Source organism: Moschus berezovskii, chromosome 11 (genome assembly GCF_049115385.1).
Source record: "Moschus berezovskii isolate FMDL1 chromosome 11, NW_MosBer_1.0, whole genome shotgun sequence".
In the NCBI taxonomy this organism is placed as follows: Eukaryota; Metazoa; Chordata; class Mammalia; order Artiodactyla; family Moschidae; genus Moschus; species Moschus berezovskii.
In genome coordinates this window covers 63,771,562-63,792,055 of record NC_142470.1, presented here as the reverse complement: position 1 = coordinate 63,792,055, position 20,494 = coordinate 63,771,562, and the positions used below count along the sequence as shown (strand labels likewise).

The 20,494-nt window shown below is 38.8% G+C and overlaps 1 protein-coding gene across 5 annotated transcripts in view; it reads right to left on the bottom strand.

Moving 5' to 3' along the window:
* The window catches only part of PUS10 (pseudouridine synthase 10), an 88,505-nt gene extending 68,147 nt beyond the window's left edge, over positions 1 to 20,358 (bottom strand). For 3 of the 5 annotated variants that reach the window (XM_088841412.1, XM_055400820.2, XM_055400822.2), the window contains exons 1-4: positions 20,149 to 20,253; positions 16,363 to 16,503; positions 13,571 to 13,834; positions 12,802 to 12,888 (exon numbers count right to left, since the gene is read on the bottom strand). In XM_088841412.1, coding sequence (XP_088697538.1) covers positions 12,802 to 12,888; positions 13,571 to 13,834; positions 16,363 to 16,488 — 477 coding nt within the window. In that variant the 5' untranslated portion in view covers positions 16,489 to 16,503; positions 20,149 to 20,253. Of the gene's footprint in view, positions 1 to 12,801; positions 12,889 to 13,570; positions 13,835 to 15,125; positions 15,359 to 16,362; positions 16,504 to 20,148 lie in introns of those variants that run through there. The other 2 variants (XM_055400821.2, XM_088841411.1) reach the window with 2 other exon arrangements.
* Positions 20,359 to 20,494: the final 136 nt, after the last annotated feature.

Sequence of the window (20,494 nt, the reverse complement as noted above, 5' to 3'; positions counted from 1 at the left end):
ACATTCCATCTGAGTGCGGGACTCCAGGAATGACCAGCACTGAGTCAGAAAAGGACATTTTAACCTTTTCAGGTTGTTGTTCAGTCGCTAAGTCATGCCCAGCTCTTTTCGACCCCATGGAATGCAGATTGCCAGGCTCCTCTGTTCTCCACTATCTACCAGAGTTTGTTCAAATTCACATACATTGAGTCAATGATGCTATCGAACCATGTCATCCTCTGCCACCCCCTTCTCCTTTTTCCCTCAGTCTTCCCCAGCATCACGGTCTTTTCCAGTGAGTCAGCTCTTCTCATCAGGTGACCAGAGTATTAGAGCTTCAGCTTTAGCAAGTCTTTCCAATGAATATTCAGGACTGATTTCTTCTAGGATTGACTGGTTTGCTTGCCTTGCAGTCCAAGGGACTCTCAAGAGTCTTCTCCAACACTACAACTCAAAAGCATTGGTTCTTCAGCACTCAGTCTTCTTTAGGGTTCAACTCTCATATCCATTACTGGAAAAAAAACCACAGCTTTGACCATACTGTCCTTCGTTTGCAAAGTAATCACTCTGCTTTTTAATATACTGTCGAGGTGTGTCACAGCTTTCCTTCCAAGGAGCAAGCATCTTTTTTATGGCTGCAGTCACCATTTGCAGTGATTTTGGAGCCCAAGAAAATAAAGTCTGTCACTGTTTCTACTTTTTCCCCTTCTATTTGCCATGAAGTGATGGGACCAGATGCCATGATCTTAGTTTTTTGAATGCTGAGTTTCAATCCAGCTTTTCCACTCTCCTCTTTCACTTTCATCAAGAGGCTCTTCAGTTTCCTCTTCACTTTCTACCGTTAGAGTGGTATCATATGCATATCTGAGGTTGTTGCTATTTCTCCTGGCAATCTTGATTCCTGCTTATGATTCATCCAGACCAGCATCTCGTATGATATACTCTGCATATAAGTTAACATGACAATATATAGCCTTGCCATACTCCTTTCCCAATTTGGAACAAGTCAGTTGTTACATATCCGGTTCTGTTGCTTCTTGACCCACATAAAGATTGCTCAGGAGACAGGTAAGGTGGTCTGGTATTCCCTTCTCTTTAAGAATTTTCCACAGTTTGTTGTGATCCACACAGTCAAAGGCTTTAGCACAGTCAATGAAGGAGAAGTAGATGTTTTTCTGGAACTCCCTTTCTCCATGATCCAGTGAATGTTGGTAATTTGATCTTGGTTCCTCTACCTTTTCTAAATCAGCTGTACATCTCAAAGTTCTCAGTTCACATACTGTTGAATTCTGGCTTGAAGGAATTTGAGCATAACATTGATAGCATGTGAAATGAGTGCAATTGTGCAGTAGTCTGAACATTCTTTGACACAGCCCTTCTTTACAATTAGAATGAAAACTGACCTTTTCCAGTCCTATGACCACTGCTGAATTTTCCAAATTTGCTGACATATTGTGTACAGCACTTTAGCAGCATCACCTTTTAGGATTTGAAAGAGCTCAGCTGGAATTCTGTAGATTTGTTAGTACTAATGCTTCTTAAGGCCCACTTGTCTTCACACTCCAGGATGTCTGGCTCTAGGTAAGTGACCACACCATCACAATTATCTGGGTCATTAAGACCTTTTTTGGTAGAGGTCTTTTGTGTATTCTTGCCACCTTTTCTTAATTCCTTCTGCTTCTGTTAGGTCCTTACCATTTCCTGTCCTTTATCATGCCCATCCTTGTATGAAATCTTCCCTTGATAGCTCTAATTTTCTTGGAGAAATCTCTGATCATTCCCATTCTGTTGTTTTCCTCTATTTCTTTCCATTTTTCATTTAAGAGGTCCTTCTTATTTCTCCTTGCTATACTTCTAATATCTGGACTGAAATCCAAAGAGCTTATCTAATCACATCCATAATTCACATTGGGCTACTAACTAAAACCCCGAAGCCTTGCTATAAACAGAGCTCTGAAGCTACTCCTGCCTCATCCTTTACTTGGCAGTTGTTTATAAAAACATGTGCTAAATTCTATTAAATTTTATCTTGTTAGATTTTCCCTATTCTTGAGATCTTTTTGGACCTCAGTTCTAACAGTTAACCTGTTTGTTATACTCCCAAGTCTCTGTCATGCACAACTAGAGTAAGTGTTCCTCATCATCACATGTTCCAACATCACTGACAGAAATCATGAACAGGACAAGGTATGAAAAGAGTCTTGAAGCACACCAGAAATCTCCCTGAAGTTTGGTGATCCTTGAATTCTGATATGTACCTAACTTGAGGATGGGCTTCTCTGACCCCTCTCTAGAGATTATGATTTAGGAGGTCTGAGACAAGGCCTACAATGTTTTTGACATCTTTCCTAAAGTGAGTTTCAAGTGGTTGATCTGCAGAGCACCTTTGGAAAAACATCATCCAGTCTGATACCAGTCATTAATCAGCTCCTTCTGGGAATGACCAAAATCCACCCAACTGTTTTCACATCCTGGTCACATTTCCTGCCACTTTTTAGGAAGTTACCATGGGAAAGAAACCTGATCAAATGACTAGCTGAGTCCCAGTCATACAGGTGCTACTGCATTTCCCTGTTCTACCAGTCCTGGTTCGGGAAGATCCCCTGGAGAAGGAAATGGCAACCCACTCCAATATTCTTGTCTGGGAAATCCCATGGACAAAGGAGCCTGGCAGGCTACAGTTCAGGGGGTTGCAAAGAGTTGGACACAACTGATCTTGCACAGACAAACCAGTCCTACTAGACTGTAAATGCAAGAAATAATATAGACATGATTCGACTTTAATGAATTTGTTCAACTAAGTTTTCCTATTCTCACTGTCCACAATTTACTCTTTAGTTTCTGATCTAGAATCTTGCCAGGCTTTTAGATTCAAGGTCACCAGCTGGTAGGTAACAAAACCAACTTTTCTCAGCTTTGGAAAGTTACAACTGCCCTCATCTGTCTCTAGACATTTGGAAAATCTTCTTTTAAAACTTCTCAATGATCATGGCTGCAAGTTTCTTCTCAGTCTATTCTGGAATGTAATTCATCCAGATCTGAACACCTGAACCCATTTGGAAATGCTTAACAATCTGGACTGGGGCCTGGGTAAACAGGCTCTTGGAGAGCACAAACAAAACTTTGTGCACACCAGGAGCCAGGAGAAACGAGCAAAGGCCCCATAAGAGACTGAGGCAGACTTGCCTGTAAGTGTCCAGGAGTCTCTGGCAGAGGCGTGGGTCGACAGTGGCCTGCTGAGGGGTCAGGGGCACTGAAAACAACAGTGTGTGCACAAGTCCTTTTGAAGGAGGCCGCCATTATAATCCTCACAGCTACCATAGTTTGGCCTGGGCCAAATTAACAGGGAAGGAACACAGCCCCACCCATCAACAGAAAACTGGACTAAGATTTACTGAGCATGGTCCCATCCAGTTTCCCCCACAGTCAGTCTCTCCCATCAGGAAGCTTCCATAAATCTCTTATCCTTATCTATTAGAGAGAAGAGAGAAACTAATCAAACTGATCACATGGACCACAGCCTTGACCAACCCAATGAAACTATGAGACATGCCCTATAGGGCCAACCAAGACGGACGGGTCACGGTAGAGAGGTCTGACAAAATGTGGTCCACTGAAGAAGGGAATGGCAAACCATTTCAGTAGTCTTGCCTTGAGAACCCCAAAAACAGTATGAAAAGGCAAAAAGATAAGACACTGAAAGATGAACTCTAGGTGTGCAATATGTACTATAGAAGAGTGGAGAAATAACTCCAGAAAGAATGAAGAGGCACAGCCAAAGTGAAAACAACGCCCAGTTGTAGATGTGACTGGTGATGGAAATAAAATCCAATACTACAAAAAACAATATTGCATAGGAACCTGGAATGTTAGGTCCATGAATCAAGGCAAATTGGAAGTGGTCAAACAGGAGATGGCAAGAGTGAATGTTGACATTTTAGAAATCACTGAGCTAAAATGGACTGGAATGGGTGAATTTAATTCACATGACCATTATGTCCACTACTGTGGGCAAGAATCCCTTAGAAGAAATGAAGTAAATAAAAGAGTCTGAAATGCAGTACTTTGGTGCAAACTCAAAAATGACAGGATGATCTCTGTTTCCAAGGCAAACCATTCAACATCACAGTAATCCAAGTCTATGCCCCAACCAGTAATGCCAAAGAAGCTCAAGTTGAATAGTTCTATGATGACCTACAAGACCTTCTAGAACTAACACCCAAAAAAAATGTCCTTTTTATCATGGAGGACGGGAATGCAAAAGTAGGAAGTCAAGAAACACCTGGAGTAACAGGCAAGTTTGGCCTTGGAGTATAAAATGAAGTAGGGCAAAGTCTAACAGAGTTTTGTCAAAGGAACACACTGGTCATAGCAAACACCCTCTTCCAACAACACAAGAGAAGATTCTATACATGGACAACACCAGATGGTCAATACCAAATCAGACTGATTATATTCTTTGCAGCCAAATATGGAGAAGCTCTATATAGTCAGCAAAAACAAGATCAGGAGCTGACTGTGGCTCAGATCATTGCAAAATTCATACTTAAATTGAAGGTAGGGAAAAACCATGAGACCATTCAGCTATGACCTAAATCAAATCCCTTATGATTATACAGTGAAAGTTACAAATAGATTCAAGCAATGAGATCTGACAGAAAAGAGTGCCTGAAGGAATATGGAGGGAAGTTCCTGACATTGTACAGAAGGCAGTGATTAAGACCATCCTCAAGAAAAAGAAATGCAAAAAGGCAAAAATGATTGTCTGAGGAGGCCTTACAAATAGCTGAGAAAAGTAGAGAAGTGAAAGGCAAAGGAGAAAAGGAAAAGCATTCACAACCCAGATAATCACGATGGTGGGTGTGATCACTGACCTACAGCCAGACATCCTGGAATGTGAAGTCAAGTGGGCCTTAGAAAGCATCACTATGAACAAAGCTAGTGGAGGTGATGGAATTCCAGTTGAGCTATTTCACGTCCTGAAAGATGATGCTGTGAAAGTGCTGCACTCAATATGCCAGCAAATTGGGAAAACTCAGCAGTGGCCACAGGACTGGAAAAGGTCAGTTTTCATTCCAATCCCAAAGAAAGGCAATGCCAAAGAATGCTCAAACTACCGCACAATTGCACTCATCTCACACGCTAGTAAAGTCATGCTCAAAATTCTCCAAGCCAGGCTTCAGCAATACGTGAACCGTGAGCTTCCAGATGTTCAAGCTGGTTTTAGAAAAGGCAGAGGAACCAGAGATCAAATTGCCAACATTCACTGGATCATCGAAAAAGCAAGAGAGTTCCAAAAAACATCTATTTCTGCTTCATTGACTATGCCAAAGTCTTTGACTGTTTGGATCACAAATGAACTGTAGAAAATTCTGAAAGAATTGGGAATACCAGACCACCTGACCTGCCTCTTGAGAAACCTATATGCAGATCAGGAAGCAACAGTTAGAACTGGACATGGAACAACAGACTGGTTCCAAATAGGAAAAGGAGTACATCAAGGTTGTATATTGTCACCCTGCTTATTTAGCTTCTATGCAGAGTACATCATGAGAAACGCGGGGCTAGAAGAAGCACAAGCTGGAATCAAGATTGCTGGGAGAAATATCAATTACCTCAGATATGCAGATGACACCACCCTTATGGCAGAAAGTGAAGAGGACCTAAAAAGCCTCTTGATGAAAGTGAAAGGGGAGAGTGAAAAAGTTGGCTTAAAACTCAACATTCAGAAAACTAAGATCATGGCATCTGGTCCCATCACTTCATGGGAAATAGATGGGGAAACAGTGTCAGACTTTATTTTTTTGGGCTCCAAAATCACTGCAGATGGTGATTGCAGCCATGAAATTAAAAGATGCTTACTCCTTGGAAGGACAGTTATGACCAACCTAGAGAGCATATTAAAAAGCAGAGACATTACTTTGCCAACAAAGGTCTGTCTAGTCAAGGCTATGGTTTTTCCAGTGGTCATGTACGGATGTGAGAGTTGGACTGTGAAGAATGCTGAGTGCCGACGAATTGATGCTTTTGAACTCTGGTGTTGGAGAAGACTCTGGAGAGTCCCTTGGACTGCAAGGAGGTCCAATCCTAAAGGAGATCAGCCCTGGGTTTTCATTGGAAGGACTGATGCTAAAGCTGAAACTGCAATACTTTGGCCACCTCATGTGAGGAGTTGACTCACTGGAAAAGACCCTGACACTGGGAGGGATTGGGGGTGGGAGGAGAAGGGGATGACAGAGAATGAGGTGGCTGGATGGCATCACCGACTCGGTGGACATGAGTTTGAGTGAACTCCAGGAGTTGGTGATGGACAGGGAGGCCTGGCATGCTGCGATTTATGGGGTCGCAAAGAGTCGGACATGACTGAGTGACTGAACTGAACTGATACCCATCTGAATGCAGAGTTCCAAAGAATAGAAAGGAGAGATAAGAAAGACTTCCTCAGCAATCAATGCAAAGAAATAGAAGAAAACAACAGAATGGGAAAGACTAGAGATCTCTTCAACAAAATTAGAGACACCAAGGGAACATGTCATACACAGATGGGCACAATAAACGACAGAAATGGTATGAACCTAACAGAAGCAGAAGATATTAAGAGAAGATGGTTAGAATACACAGAAGAACTATACAAAAAAAGATCTTCATGACCCAAGTAACCACAATGGTGTGATCACTCACCTGTAGCCAGACATCCTGGAGTGAGTAGTCAAATGGACCTTAGAAAGCATCCCTATGAACAAAACTAGTGGAGGTGATAGAATTCCAGTTGAGCTATTTCAAATCCTAAAAGATGATGCTGTGAAAGTGCTGCACTCAATACGCCAGCAAATTTGGAAAACTCAGCAGTGGCCACAGGACTGGAAAAGGTGTTTTCATTCCAATCCCTAGGAAAGGCAATGCCAAAGAATGTTCAAAATACCTCACAACTGTACTCATCTCACACACTGGCAAAGTATTGCTCAAAATTTTCCCACTTAGGCTTCAACAGTACACGAACTGAGAACTTCCAGATGTTCAAGCAAAATTTAGAAAAGGTAGAGAAACCAGAGATCAAATTGCCAATATCTGCTGGATCACTGAAAAAGCAAGAGAGCCAGAAAAACATCTATTTCTGCTTTATTGACTATGATGTCAAAGCCTTTGACTGTGTGGATCACTCAAACTGTGGAAGGTTCCTCAAGAGATGGGAATACCAGACCACCTTATCTGCCTCCTGAGAAATCTGTATGCAGGTCAAGATGCAACAGTTAGAAGTGGACTTGGAACAACGGACTGGTTCCAAATTGGGAAAGGAGTACATCAGGCTGTATATTGTTACCCTGCTTATTCAACTTATATGCAGGTTGAGTTATGTGAAATGCCAGGCTTGATAAGTACAGGTCGGAATCAAAATTTCTGGGAGAAATATCAATAACCTCAGGTATGCAGATGATACCACCCTTATGGCAGAAAGTGAAGAAGAAGTAAAGAGTCTCTTGATGAAAGTGAAACAGAAGAGTGAAAAAGCTGGCTTAAAACTCAACATTCAAAAATCTAAGATCATGGCATCCAGTCCCATCACTTCATGGGAAATAGATGGGGAATCAATGGAAACAGTGAGAGACTTTATTTTCTTGGGCTCCAAAATCACTGCAGATGGTGACTCAGCCATGAAATTAAGAGACACTTATCCTTGGAAGAAAAGCTACAACCAAACTAGACAGCATATTAAAAAGCAGAGATATTACTTTGCCAACTAAGGTCCATCTGGTCAAAGCTATAGTTTTTCCAGTAGTCATGTATGGAGTGAGAGTTGGCCCATAAAGAAAGTTGAGCGCTGAAGAATTAATGCTTTGAACTGCGGTGTTGAAGAAGACTCTTGAGAGTCCCTTGGACTGCAAGGAGATCAAACTAGTCAATCCTAAAGGAAATCGGTCCTGAATATTCATTGGGAGAACTGATACTGAAGCTGAAACTCCAATACTTTGGCCTCCTGATGAGAAGAACTGACTCACTGGGAAAGACCCTGATGCTGGTAAAGATTGAAGGCAGGAGAATGGATGACAGAGGATGAGATGGTTGGATGGCATCACCAACTTGATGGACGTGCTCAAACGCAAGCTCTGGGAGTTGGTGATGGACAGGGAAGCCTGGCCTGCTGCCGTCCATGGGGTTCCAGAAAGTTGGACACAACTGAACAATTGAACTGAACTAACCATGCGGAGCTTTCATTCCCTTAGCAGTGACCATTCGACCCTTTTCATTTGCAGGTCATTTTCCTTGGAGAAGGAAATGGCAACCCACTCTAGTATCCTTGCCTGGAAATTCCATGGATGGGGGAGCCTGGCAGGCTACAGTCCATGGGGTTGCAGAGAGTCGCACATGACTGAGCGACTTCACTTTCACTTTCCTCGACAAACAAAATAGGATCTTCAGGCTTCTGCTTTCTTTATATAATGCATCAGTAGTATACCTTCAGTATCAAAAAGCAGATCTATCCCCTTTTCATCTCTTTGTTGATCTAAATATAACTTTAAGTACCCCGAGTCTTCCTTAGCAATTCTTGCAAGTCTGTACTCATTTTTCTATTTGCTATTATTATAGACCTAGGCTTCCTTCTACATTTGCCTTAATTTGACTTCACCTTTTCTATATTTTTAAAAAATTGATCTCAGGTTGGTAAAATAAAAAAATTTGACTGTTGGAGTTGGATGATACACACATAGGGTTCATTAGGCTAGTCTTATTACTTTTGAAACTTATCAAAGAAAATGTCTAACAGATATATAAATACAAATGTTTGTACACACAGAGAGAAAGTGAGAGAAGATAGCCCCCATTTCTTCTTCATCTGGATGTATTTTTCTCCCTAAACTTTATTTTATTGGTTGGGGTAATCTGCTTTTTTTTCTGGTCATGCTGCATGGCTTGCAGAATCTTAGTTCCCCAACCAGGAACTGAACCCAGGCCATGGTAGTGAAAGCACAAGTCCTAATCCCTGGACTGCCAGGGAACTCACACGGATAATCTGGCTTTAACTAAGGTCTGAATTGCACTTTCTCTGTATTTCCCAATTCTTTTACTTTCCAGCCCAGATTCTTATGCCATTTTTTCTTTGACTGCCTTTCCCTCTGAACTGTTTGAAGTCTACATATCAAAAGTCTAGTATATATTCTAAGTATGCCAACTTCTCCCATCCTATCAGGAATACAAATTTTAAAAGGTTTTTTCACTTAGGAGTAGATTAGTTCCCCCATTATCCTTTAGGGCAGTGGTTCTCAACGTGTGGTACTTATAGCAGCACCAACATCACCCAGGAGCTTGTTAGAAATGCAAATTCATGCGTCCCACTCACTTACTATATCAGAATCCCTGAGGATGGGGCCTAGAGAGCTCTCCAATTGATTCCCATGCACATTAAAGTTTAAGAACAACTACTTTAAGAAAGTAAACTGTTCCACTTCAAAAGCTGTCAAGACAATGTGCTTTAAACTGCGATTTCCACCAAGTGCCTTAACACCAAAAGTCCCTCATACTACTGCATACTTTCATGACTCTCTTACGTGTGCAACTCATCACTTCTGCCCTTGACCAAGGGACATGCAACACAGTTCCACTCCTGTCATTGATGCCATTTCTCTTTTTATGCTTCTCTGGGTGTTCAGCATCCTTCCACTTGCAGTACTTCAGATCTCAATGCATGTACATAATTTCTTGCCACATCACAATATTATATCTCTCCTTTAAACAAATCTGAATCTTGCAAAAAAAAAAATCCTTCCATAGTTACATTCAAGTGGTAAGGCCAATTTCAGAAAGTCACCATGAGAGCTAAGAGATATTAATTACTCTCTCTTGTAACCAACTTTATCATCCAAATTTTGTATTCTGTTATGAAGGCTTTGAGGCCTCTAAGTATTATATCCAACTAGCTTTCATATTGTTATCTTCTGTGAATCCCTGGGTACAGTCTGCATTTATTCCGCTTATCAGGTTTTACTTGATGTCTACCAGGGGAAGAGAAGGGGACGACAGAGGATGAGGTGGCTGGATGGCATCACCGACTCAATGGACATGAGTTTGAGTGAACTCTGGGAGTTGGTGATGGACAGGGAGGCCTGGCGTGCTGTGATTCATGGGGTTGCAAAGAGTCGGACATGACTGAGCGACTGAACTGAACTGAGCAGGTGTTTGTCAGTTCATCACTTGTTTTTCCGCTCTTTAGCAATATTAGTCTGTAACTGTCCTGACCAGAGCAACTAGTCCGACTAGTTCCTAGGAGAATATGTACAGGAACTGTACTCCACCCCTCCCTCCATATTCTCCCAAACTCAGTGAACACGACGGTGATTATACTGAATGCAAGTTTTTCTTTCTAAGCTTTTAAATTAGCACTTTTATAATGATAAGCTAAAACTATAGTTTAGCCAGAAAGGAACTGGTAGGGCCAGAAATATGGAAGAGTGAATACAAATTTAACAGTTTGATTTTTTTAAAAAATTCTTTATTTGAGTTCATCCCTTTCCTAGGTTCTTCTGTAAACAGGAATATAAATACTACCAGGCTAATGAAAAAGTATTTGCTTTCAAATCAATTTATCTGTGATCATAATTTTCTTCTTTAGAAGTAGGAAAAAAGGTGAAGGATTTTAACTAACTCAATTGTATATTCCAACATGAATTATGAGATAACCAGCATCAGTGAATGGCACATAGGTTAACAGTTAATTTTATATACAGACAAATAAGTTCCAAGTTTTATATGATCTAAGCTGACAACATAGAAGAAACACGGCAGTAGAGATGCACAAAATTTTTGTTCAAAATACAAGAATATTCTGAAGATGTATAGTTTGTTTAAACTGGGTTGAGTAACAAATAAGTTAACTAGTTTGAAAAGCAATTTATATCCCACTTGGCTAGTAAAACATAACTCAAGTCCAAAGAAGTAATAAGAGATGGCAATAAAAGAAAGTATCAAAACAAAATAATAAAGGAAAATGACAAAGTGAACCATAAACATGATATGCTGAAAATATCTGGGTTGCAAAAACAGTATACTGCAAACTTGTGAATAATTATTATTCTCAAGAAAATAATGGGTAAAAATATATTACTCATTAATGCAAAGGAAAACTTTATATGCTAAACTGTGGAATTGTATTAATGTATTAATTCCTCAATAATTGGACTAGTTATATATTTCTGCTAGTAGTTTAATGATTAAAAATCAATTATAAGACGCAAGAAGAGTTTATGAAGAATAATTCTATTTTTTATTAAAGAAGCATCTTCTATTTCTAATATGGAATATAAATACTTCATAAGTATTCAACAAATATTAAGTTAAGAGTGCTAAAAAATCACATATGTGGTAAAAATGGACACTACAAATTTTATTGTAAAAATATAAACATTCAGATGAAGAGGTTGGTAGCAAGATATATAACCACACTTAGAAAATATATTTCTTTTCCTATCTGTTACTCAAATACTAAAACTTTTTGTGAATCAGTTAGCTTTTCAAAGTCTGTTTTTCTCTACCAAAATTGGACCTATCAGTGAGAAATGCATTGATGACTGACTAGAAAATTACTTTAAGTATTCATGAACCTTGGTATTGCATCATCATCCCCTTTACTCTTCCATTTGCTCTGTTATCTTGTCATTAACAGAGATATTCCTGAAAATCGCTCTGTTCTTTTTCACATCCCACCTCTTCTCTATCATTTATTCAGTTTCAGCAAGTCTTAAGTCAATCTTTAGCCTTTTAGGGGCTAATAAACATACTCACCCAAAGAAAGTGATGGTACAGATGAAAGGTGAAGTTTTGGGATTCTTGGGGAAAAGATACCTCATACATACAAATGGATGTGTTTACAACTCATTATAAGTTAAGATTACAGAGGTCATTCCCTCTATGCTACATTTGACAGTTTTAGCAAAGATAGCTTTGTTTTCACATCAGTTTCTACACACAGGATGATACGATAATGCCTGCTATTATTTTTTTCACTTACTAAAGGAAAAAAGTTAAAATAAATATAAAGTACTTTCCCTCCATTTTTCCATTGACTAAAAGAGGTGTCACCTTTTTATATTTTACCTTGGAAAAGAGAAGGCTCATCAAAATTAAAATGACCTTAGCCTAGGACCACTATAAAACACATACATTTGCCCCCAAAGATCTCTGAGGAGTAGTAGTAGTAATGAAAGTCGCTCAGTCGTGTCAGACTCTTTGCGACCCCATGGACTATACAGTCCATGGAATTCTCCAGGCCAGAATACTGGGTAGCCTTTCCCTTCTTCAGGGGATCTTTTCAACCCAGGGATCAAACCCAGGTCTCCCACATTTCAGATAGATTCTTTACAGGCTGAGCCACAAGAGAAGTGCAAGAATACTGGAGTGGGTAGCCTATCCCTTATCCAGTGGATCTTCCCAACCCAGGAATTGAACTGGGGTGTCCTGCATTGCAGGCAGATTCTTTACCAACTGAGCTATCAGAGAAGCCCCAAAGATCTCTGAAGTCCTGGTTAAATCTCTTTCTCTGACCAGCATGTCTCACACAGAGCTAATGCTCAATGAATGTCGCTACTGAACAAGGACCTTTAAAAAAGATGGCAGTCCTGTGAGGGATAGACTAACTTGAACCAATAATTCCTTTTTTTCATTCATTCACTCAACATTATTAAACATTTATAATAATATAATGCTTTCAGTCATTCAATAAATACACAAAGTGTGAAAACATAATATGGTAAGGAATATTTATACTTCCTTATTTTTTAGGAATTCTATTGCATACTTCACATATAGTTTTATGAATGTAAATGACCTTACCTCTCTTACAGATAGCTGTGGTGGGAAGGAGACTGACAATACCAAGTTGGTGAATTCAAACCCAGAGGCCTCAACCTTTTGGCACACCTAAAAAAGTATTACAGAGAAAGTATTTTTTATTCCATAAAAAAAGTGTTATACAGATTTCTAGGAATTGCTGAAAATTTTACAGGAATCTTCATAACTTGAAGTTTTGGTCCAAGAGACAGCACTGGAAAACTTCTAAACTTTTATCTTCGAGTAGGAAACTCTCAGAAACATCCTGAAATCAAATATTTGCTATCACGAGGTGCCAAGAGAGTCAGGACTCACCTGCAGAACAATCTATCGAATGTCAAAATATCTAAGTCACCTGATAATACAGAAAAGATTTTAAATAAAATAAAGCCAAATAGGCACAAAAAGCAATCTCACCCTCAATCATGTACCTTTCACAAAGCTGTAATACTCATCTTTTCTAGACACTGAGAGGTCTCAAAAAGAACTGTTTCTCTAACTCCTTAGCTACGTTAAACAGCAAAAGGGAAACTGCCATATTTTGCTCAATTGAACAGCACTCATAACAGAAATACGTGGATACATACTTCATTGATTTTTTTATTTGAGAATAGTAGACTTCGTTTTTTTAAAAAATTAAGAAAATATTCCAATGATCCATTTGTGTGAAACAAGTTAAAATGAATGGCATTCTTCCTTTGGATACAGGAACTATAGGCCTTAGGACAGAAAATCTTTATATAGTACACATTAATTTTAAAAAACAGAGTACCTTTATAATGAACTCTTTTTCACAGAAATCTTGAAGAATTCCTAGGCATATATTGCATACATTTAAATTCAAGTTCTTGGAAGAACTGCTTCCATCTTCAGTCACTGAGAGCTTTCCCTCTCCATTTTGACTCAGACTATCCATCCCATCAATCTGATCTTCTGGTTCTTGGAGTCGAATTTTCTTCGGAGGTGGGTTTGGAACTTCAGAAACTAATTCATCTTCTCCAGCTTCCAGAAATTTTTGTAGTTCACTGAGCAACTCCTGAAAAGTTAATTAAAAAGAAAAAATAATGACTCTTTGACAATATCATTAACAGGAATGAAAATTATGATATCTCATAGACTTATACAATGCTGATTTACATCAATTCTGGAGCAACGAATTTGTTTTATTAACCAGCACTGGCTATCGGGAAAATTTAGAAGAGATTTACCTAGTTCCTATGTGTGTGAATATTTTTTCAAAAGGGTTTCATACATCAGTGGAGCTAAATTCTTAAATCTGAGATGGAAAAGCTCCATTAACAAATTTACTAATTTATTTGTAGTTCTGTTTTGATGATCATTCACTTGCTAATTTCAGCAACACAAACACACAAAACAAAAAACTTCAATTCTAATTATTAACAAGTAGAAATGCAAACTGAATTTCCATTCATGTTAGGTTATTTAATAATCTCACAACCACGAAAATCCCATATGTACAATGCTTAATATGAAATCTAAAAAATTAGATTAAAAGTCTACTAAGTAAAAATAATTTCAAAGCAATTAACTACACAAAGGTAAACAGATGCTGGCAATGCTGAAATTTGGCATCATAATTACATGCCACTAATAGGTAATTATTGAAAAAAACTCTTTACTACATTCTGGTTTCCCTAATTTCTGTCACTCTTAGTATTGGAATGTAAATTGTGGCACTGCTTTCAAACATTCTCATATTTCAGACATTCCACTCATCTAAATATTCAGAGGACTTTTCTTCTGTTTTGTCTAAATTAGGCAGAGATTATTCAGTTGCTGAATAAATATCCCTTTGAAATTCACTCACATTACAATTTACTGACTCCAAAGGGAAAAATCTTTCACTCAAACAAATTTAATTCATTTTATTAAGACATTAGTTTTCCTATTAAATCTTTAACAGAGAAATATGTACTCATACATATATACACATACAGGTATATTATGACCCACACAAATAGGTTTATTATTACCTAAGATCTATAATGACAATAAACATTGTACAGATATATCAACATGTATGTGTACATATATGACATGATTAGAAAATACCAAAATATATTTACCCAATAAAGTCCTCAGATATTTTCATGCTTATTTACATAAAATGATATATTAGTTGGTAACACTAAGTCTCTACACAAAACTTACAACATATGTATAAAACAACGTATCTGAAAATAATTGAGGAGAGTTACATAAACTCAATCTTATTACTTTGTAGTTATTATGCATATAAATGATACAGATATATTAGTTATCATAGTATATGTACCATTTTCAGTTTTCAAAGTGTTTTCACATACGTTATTAGATATTGTCCCTTAAAATCCTGTGAGGTGGATGTTATCATCAATCCCATTTACAGAGGAGAAAACTGAAGCTGGAAAGTGGTGGAACTGGGGTTCAAATCCATGTCTTCTAGCTCCAAATTCTAGGCTTTGGATTCAGACAGACAGTTCATATCCTAGCTTGCTCACTTAATAGCTGTGTAACTTTGGGCAGGTTGCTTAACCTCTCTGTGCCTCAGTTTCGTCATCTGAAAATAGAGACAATCATAGTATGTACTTACCTAATAGGTTATTACGAGGATTATATGAGCACTTGACATATAAAAGTGTATATGAATACTGGACATAATTACTAATTTCCAAGATAATAGAAACAATTAATACATAGGAGGAATGACTGCTGTTGCTAACTCCTGGGAAATTTTTTTCTGTCTGTGCCATGTGCAGCATGTGGGATCTGAGTTCCCCAACCAGGGATTGAATTCATGCCCCCTGAAATGGAAGCACAGATTCTTAACCACTAGACATCCAGGGAAGTCCCTGGGAAATTCTTTTTTAATTATAGGAAACTAAGCGTGCAGACATGCATGTGTGTGAATTTGTACTGCTTACATAAGTACACATTTATATATATACATATATAATTACTATCTGCCTCTGAAATGAACATCACTATTAGAGTAAAATATATTTCACAAAATGTTATATATCTTATATGAAATATTCTATAAAATGTCAAAGCTCTCTGTATATTACCATAAATGTCAAAGACCTCAGTATATTACTTTTTTGTTATGAATAGCAGCAAGTGATGATAGATGATAAGCATTTACTTCTAGAAAGTTACAAGTATCCCTATCTATAAATACAAGTGGTAAAATAGAAAACAGAAAAAGAAAAAAAGGCAACCAAACTCATAATGCTTCCACCCCCTTCTGTTATATTTTACTAAAATCTGGTGAGAAACACTATTTTGTGATATTCTGTCTAGTCTTTAGGAAAGGTCTATGCAAACATTAAATGTACCAGGGAATTGCTCCACAAAGATCCTACTACATTAAATGCTACATATAATCACTTAAGAAGGAACTTACATGTATATGGTAATGGAAATTCTAAAATTATCCTTATCAGTAATTATTTTATTATAGTTTTTTAATGAAGAGTTATGAATAGATATTTGCTCTCAAATACACAGGTACTGACTTTAAAAATAGAGACCCTTTATTAACCTTAGAAAGAAAGAAAATACCTTGTAGGGAAGTTTGTATGGTGCGTGAAAATCCACACCACAGAATCTGAAGATACATCTTGGACAGGTACCAGTACTGAGCAACAACTGGGCCACATGCTTGTTTTCCACAGTCAGAGGAAACATATTCAGTAATTGCAACTAGAAAAAAAGAACAAGTAAAACTAATGAGCATCTTTTGTGCTTTACTTTCACAGACAAATATATTGGTCACCTTTAAGGATAAGATTCTTTAACGATAAAAAGTTCATATTTGGAAATCACTATTTGGTACTCTCCAATAACGTTGCTTTCATTACATCCATATTGAAACATAAACTTGAAGGCAATTTATTAGATGGATCAGGTAAAAGTTTCTAGTTGTCGAGGATTCAATATTCTAGATTATGATAAGTGCATCAACATAACTAAATCAATCAAAAGAAATAAAACAAAATATGGTTGTCTCTGAGGAGGATAATGAAAACAAGAATAGAGACTGCAATTTTGCTTTTTATTTTGTACCATTCAGTATTGTTTGAGAACACAAAGCAGTAAATTTGATCAACTTTCCTGTTAGAAATCAAAAATGAATTTGCTAGCGGTTTCCCTGGTGGTTCAGTGGTAAAGAATCTGCCTGCCAATGTAGGAGACACAGTTTCGATTCCTGATCCAGGAAGATTCGCCATGCTGCAAAGCAACTAAGCCCATGTGCCACAAGAGAGTAGTCCACACTTGCCACAACCAGAGAAAAGCAGGTGCAGCAATGAAGACCCATACAGCCGAAAATAAATATTTTATATTTTTGCTAGAAAAAATAATCAGATTATTCTATGTTATGTAATATTTGACTGACCTTAATGATAGTTAAGCAGACAAGTATTCAAAATAAAATGATCAGTAGATTCAAAAATGTCAATTTTACTCTGATGAAATAATAACTAAAAAACAGCCAACTATTAGCAAAGTGAGAACAATCTATTCTTTTCATACACAAGTAAAAATTCCAACAAAAACAAATTAAATGCAAAATATTTCAGAGTAATTGCTGTCTAAAACAACTTGCTACTTTTCAATTGGAAAAAACTTACTTAGAAGTAAATATTGCATAGAGAATGGGCTCTTGTTGCCTGGAAGAAGGGGTAATAAAAATTAAATTATGGAATCATTCTTTTGGGGGGCAGGGCCTTCTGATTAATGAATCAGCTCACATTAGTTTAAAATGAGGAACTAGTGATGTTTTATAAAACCATAATTGCATGGTAATGGTACTGAGGTACTGATAAAGAATGACACCTTTAATTTGTGCAATGTCATAATTCAAACGAACTTGCTTAATATTAGTGGGAGAGTGAAGCTCTTACCAACTGCTTACTATGAAGATGTGACTCTTAGAATCAGTTTATGTTTTCTAACCTTTTAAACCCACTACTAAATGCAAGTTTCTAAATGTTTGTGGCCACGTATCAAGAGTAGATCCTTGACAGAAAATGATGAAGACAGGTAGATGGTTCTGTGGAATTCTTCACCATAAAAATCAGTTGAGCAGGCAAGACTACAAACAACAGATTGACTGTGGCTGGGTTCTAATTCAGTTAAATATGTGCAGTTGGGAGGGAGAGGTAGCGAAGGAAATCAGGTCTGTCTGGACACACCAGTGAGAATTTTCAGACACCCAGATTGGGAAACACTGATTTAGGGTTGCCTAAGTAAATTGGAGAAGGCAATGGCAACCCACTCCAGTACTCTTGCCTGGAAAATCCCATGGGTGGAGGAGCCTGGTAGGCTGTAGTTCATGGGGTCGCGAAGAGTCGGACACGACTGAGCGACTTCACTTTCACTTTTCACTTTCATGCATTGGAGAGGGAAATGGCAGCCCACTCCAGTGTTCTTTGCCTGGAGAATCCCAGAGACGGTAGAGCCTGGTGGGCTACCATCTATGGGGTCGCACAGAGTCGGAAACGACTGAAGTGACTTAGCAGCAGCAGCAGCAAGTAAATTGGAGCTTGGAAAGTAAAGAATATGTGGAGAACACTCTTTACAAAATGAAGCTCTTCAGGATGGGGAACACATGTACACCTGTGGCTGATTCACGTCAATGTATGGCAAAACCAATACAATATTGTAATTAGCCTCCAATTAAAATAAATATATTTAAAAAAAATGAAACTCTATGTGACCATTATTTACAAAAGATCTGAATCTTTTCCTCCGGCCCATTTAATCTAATAGTTTGGTGCTGAGAATAGGTTGGCCTTCTTTAAGAAGCTGATTGTCAGCATTTAAAGTGTATCCCTGATGCACTGGCCTCACAGAGAAACTGTTTCTATCTTGCCCCTTTATCTTTTCTCCTCCTTTCCATTAGCTAAGGTTAAGGATTTCATTTAATTGAGAATTAAGCTTTAGCTCGGAGAAGGCAATGGCAAGCCACTCCAGTACTCTTGCCTAGAAAATCCCATGAATGGAGGAGCCTGGTAGGCTGCAGTCCGTGGGGTCGCTAAGGGTCGGATACGACTGAGCGACTTCACTTTCACTTTTCACTTTCACACATTGGAGAAGGAAATGGCAACCCACTCCAGTGTTCTTGCCTGGAGAATCCCAGGGACAGGGGAGCCTGGTGGGCTTCCGTCTATGAGGTCACACAGAGTCGGACAGGACTGAAGTGACTTAGCAGCAGCAGCAAGCTTTAGCTAGAAAGAGAAACAAATAAACCCTCCTGACCAATAAATAAATCCATGAGTGATGTTTAAGGACACTTTGTACCGAAACTTTCGCTGGAGACTTGATTCTTTGTTAAAATGTATGTTTTACCTTTCCTTTGGCTTAAAGACAATGTTTGTTCTTCTAGTGGGCTGACTAGAATGAAAGTATCACGCAAGTCAATAAATGACAAATCATTATCTCTTAGCTCTAAAAAATTCTCAAACCTGTTCAGAATTAGGAAACTTCCCTACTTGAGTAATTTGAAGAGGTCTTAAGAAGCAGAACAAAACCCTCTTCTGTAATTATGTTAGTGGATTTAGAAACTTCTCAAGATAATTTTCATCTGGCAACCATCTAGCTACTTCCCAAGCACGTTAACACTATTGGAAGAAAATACGGTGTGCCTTAAATTTGGTTTCAAATGTACAGCGTTGAAATGATAGGATTTCGTAATACATGAGAAATCAGTTATTGCATGTTAGATTTATTATCTTTGAAAGCAAGCCTTAATTAAGAAATACATCCCGTGCTGTAAGGTTTTCATTGTGGGTTGCCTTCAAGGTACTTGCTTGTAGTTTACGTGTGTACACAAAGAACTGGAACATATTGCAACAGAACCTCTTCCCAGGTGTCAGGATCCCTAGAGTCTCTTCTCCACAAACCAGCCATAACTCGCCCCGTCCCTGGTTTATTAGAAGAGAGGATGAATTTTCTCTTCACATCTTCGACGATTACAGAAACTCTTTATGGCAAAGGAGCAGACAATATACCCAGGCTGAGTCTCACATACTGGGATCTTTTAAAACTTCTTTTCATACAGAAGGGGGTCATTCGTTTTGTGGGGTGGGGTGTGGATTTTTTAAATAAGGAGGTGCTCATAACTTCATCGCGCTGCCGATATACTCTGCAGTGGAATCTAATTTCTGGAAAGTTCATCCCCAGGTCTAACCTCGAGTCTTTGGCCAACCAAGCAAGCCCTTCTCCCCTTCACTCGGATCCAAAAAACTTCCCACGCACCCCTCCTTGCTAACAAAGCCTCTCCTGAAGGAAGGCAAAGATCCCCTCCATCCACACCTCTCCGGCACCCAGTCCGCAGCCCCTCACCTTCTCCCAGGACGCCGGAGCCTGAAATTTAACCCCTTCCAGCCCTCCGAGAGAACGGGGAAGACTAAAGACAACGCACCTATTGCGTCTAGCAATTCTGTTCCCCGAGGAAACAAGAGCTTTAGAACGAAAGTACCAGGTCCCTCACGCGAGGACGGAGAGAACTCTCTCTCCCCTGCATGTTGGCAAGGAAATCAGTCCAGATGCCTGGCCAGTCGCAACACACCCTGCCTCCTCCGCGGGGGGAGAAGGGCGTGGGGCATTACTCCGGGAGGGTGCGGGACTTGTCCCAGGGAAGCCTCCGTGGGACTCCGACGTCTGGGGCACTGTAGCCGCTGCCGGAAAT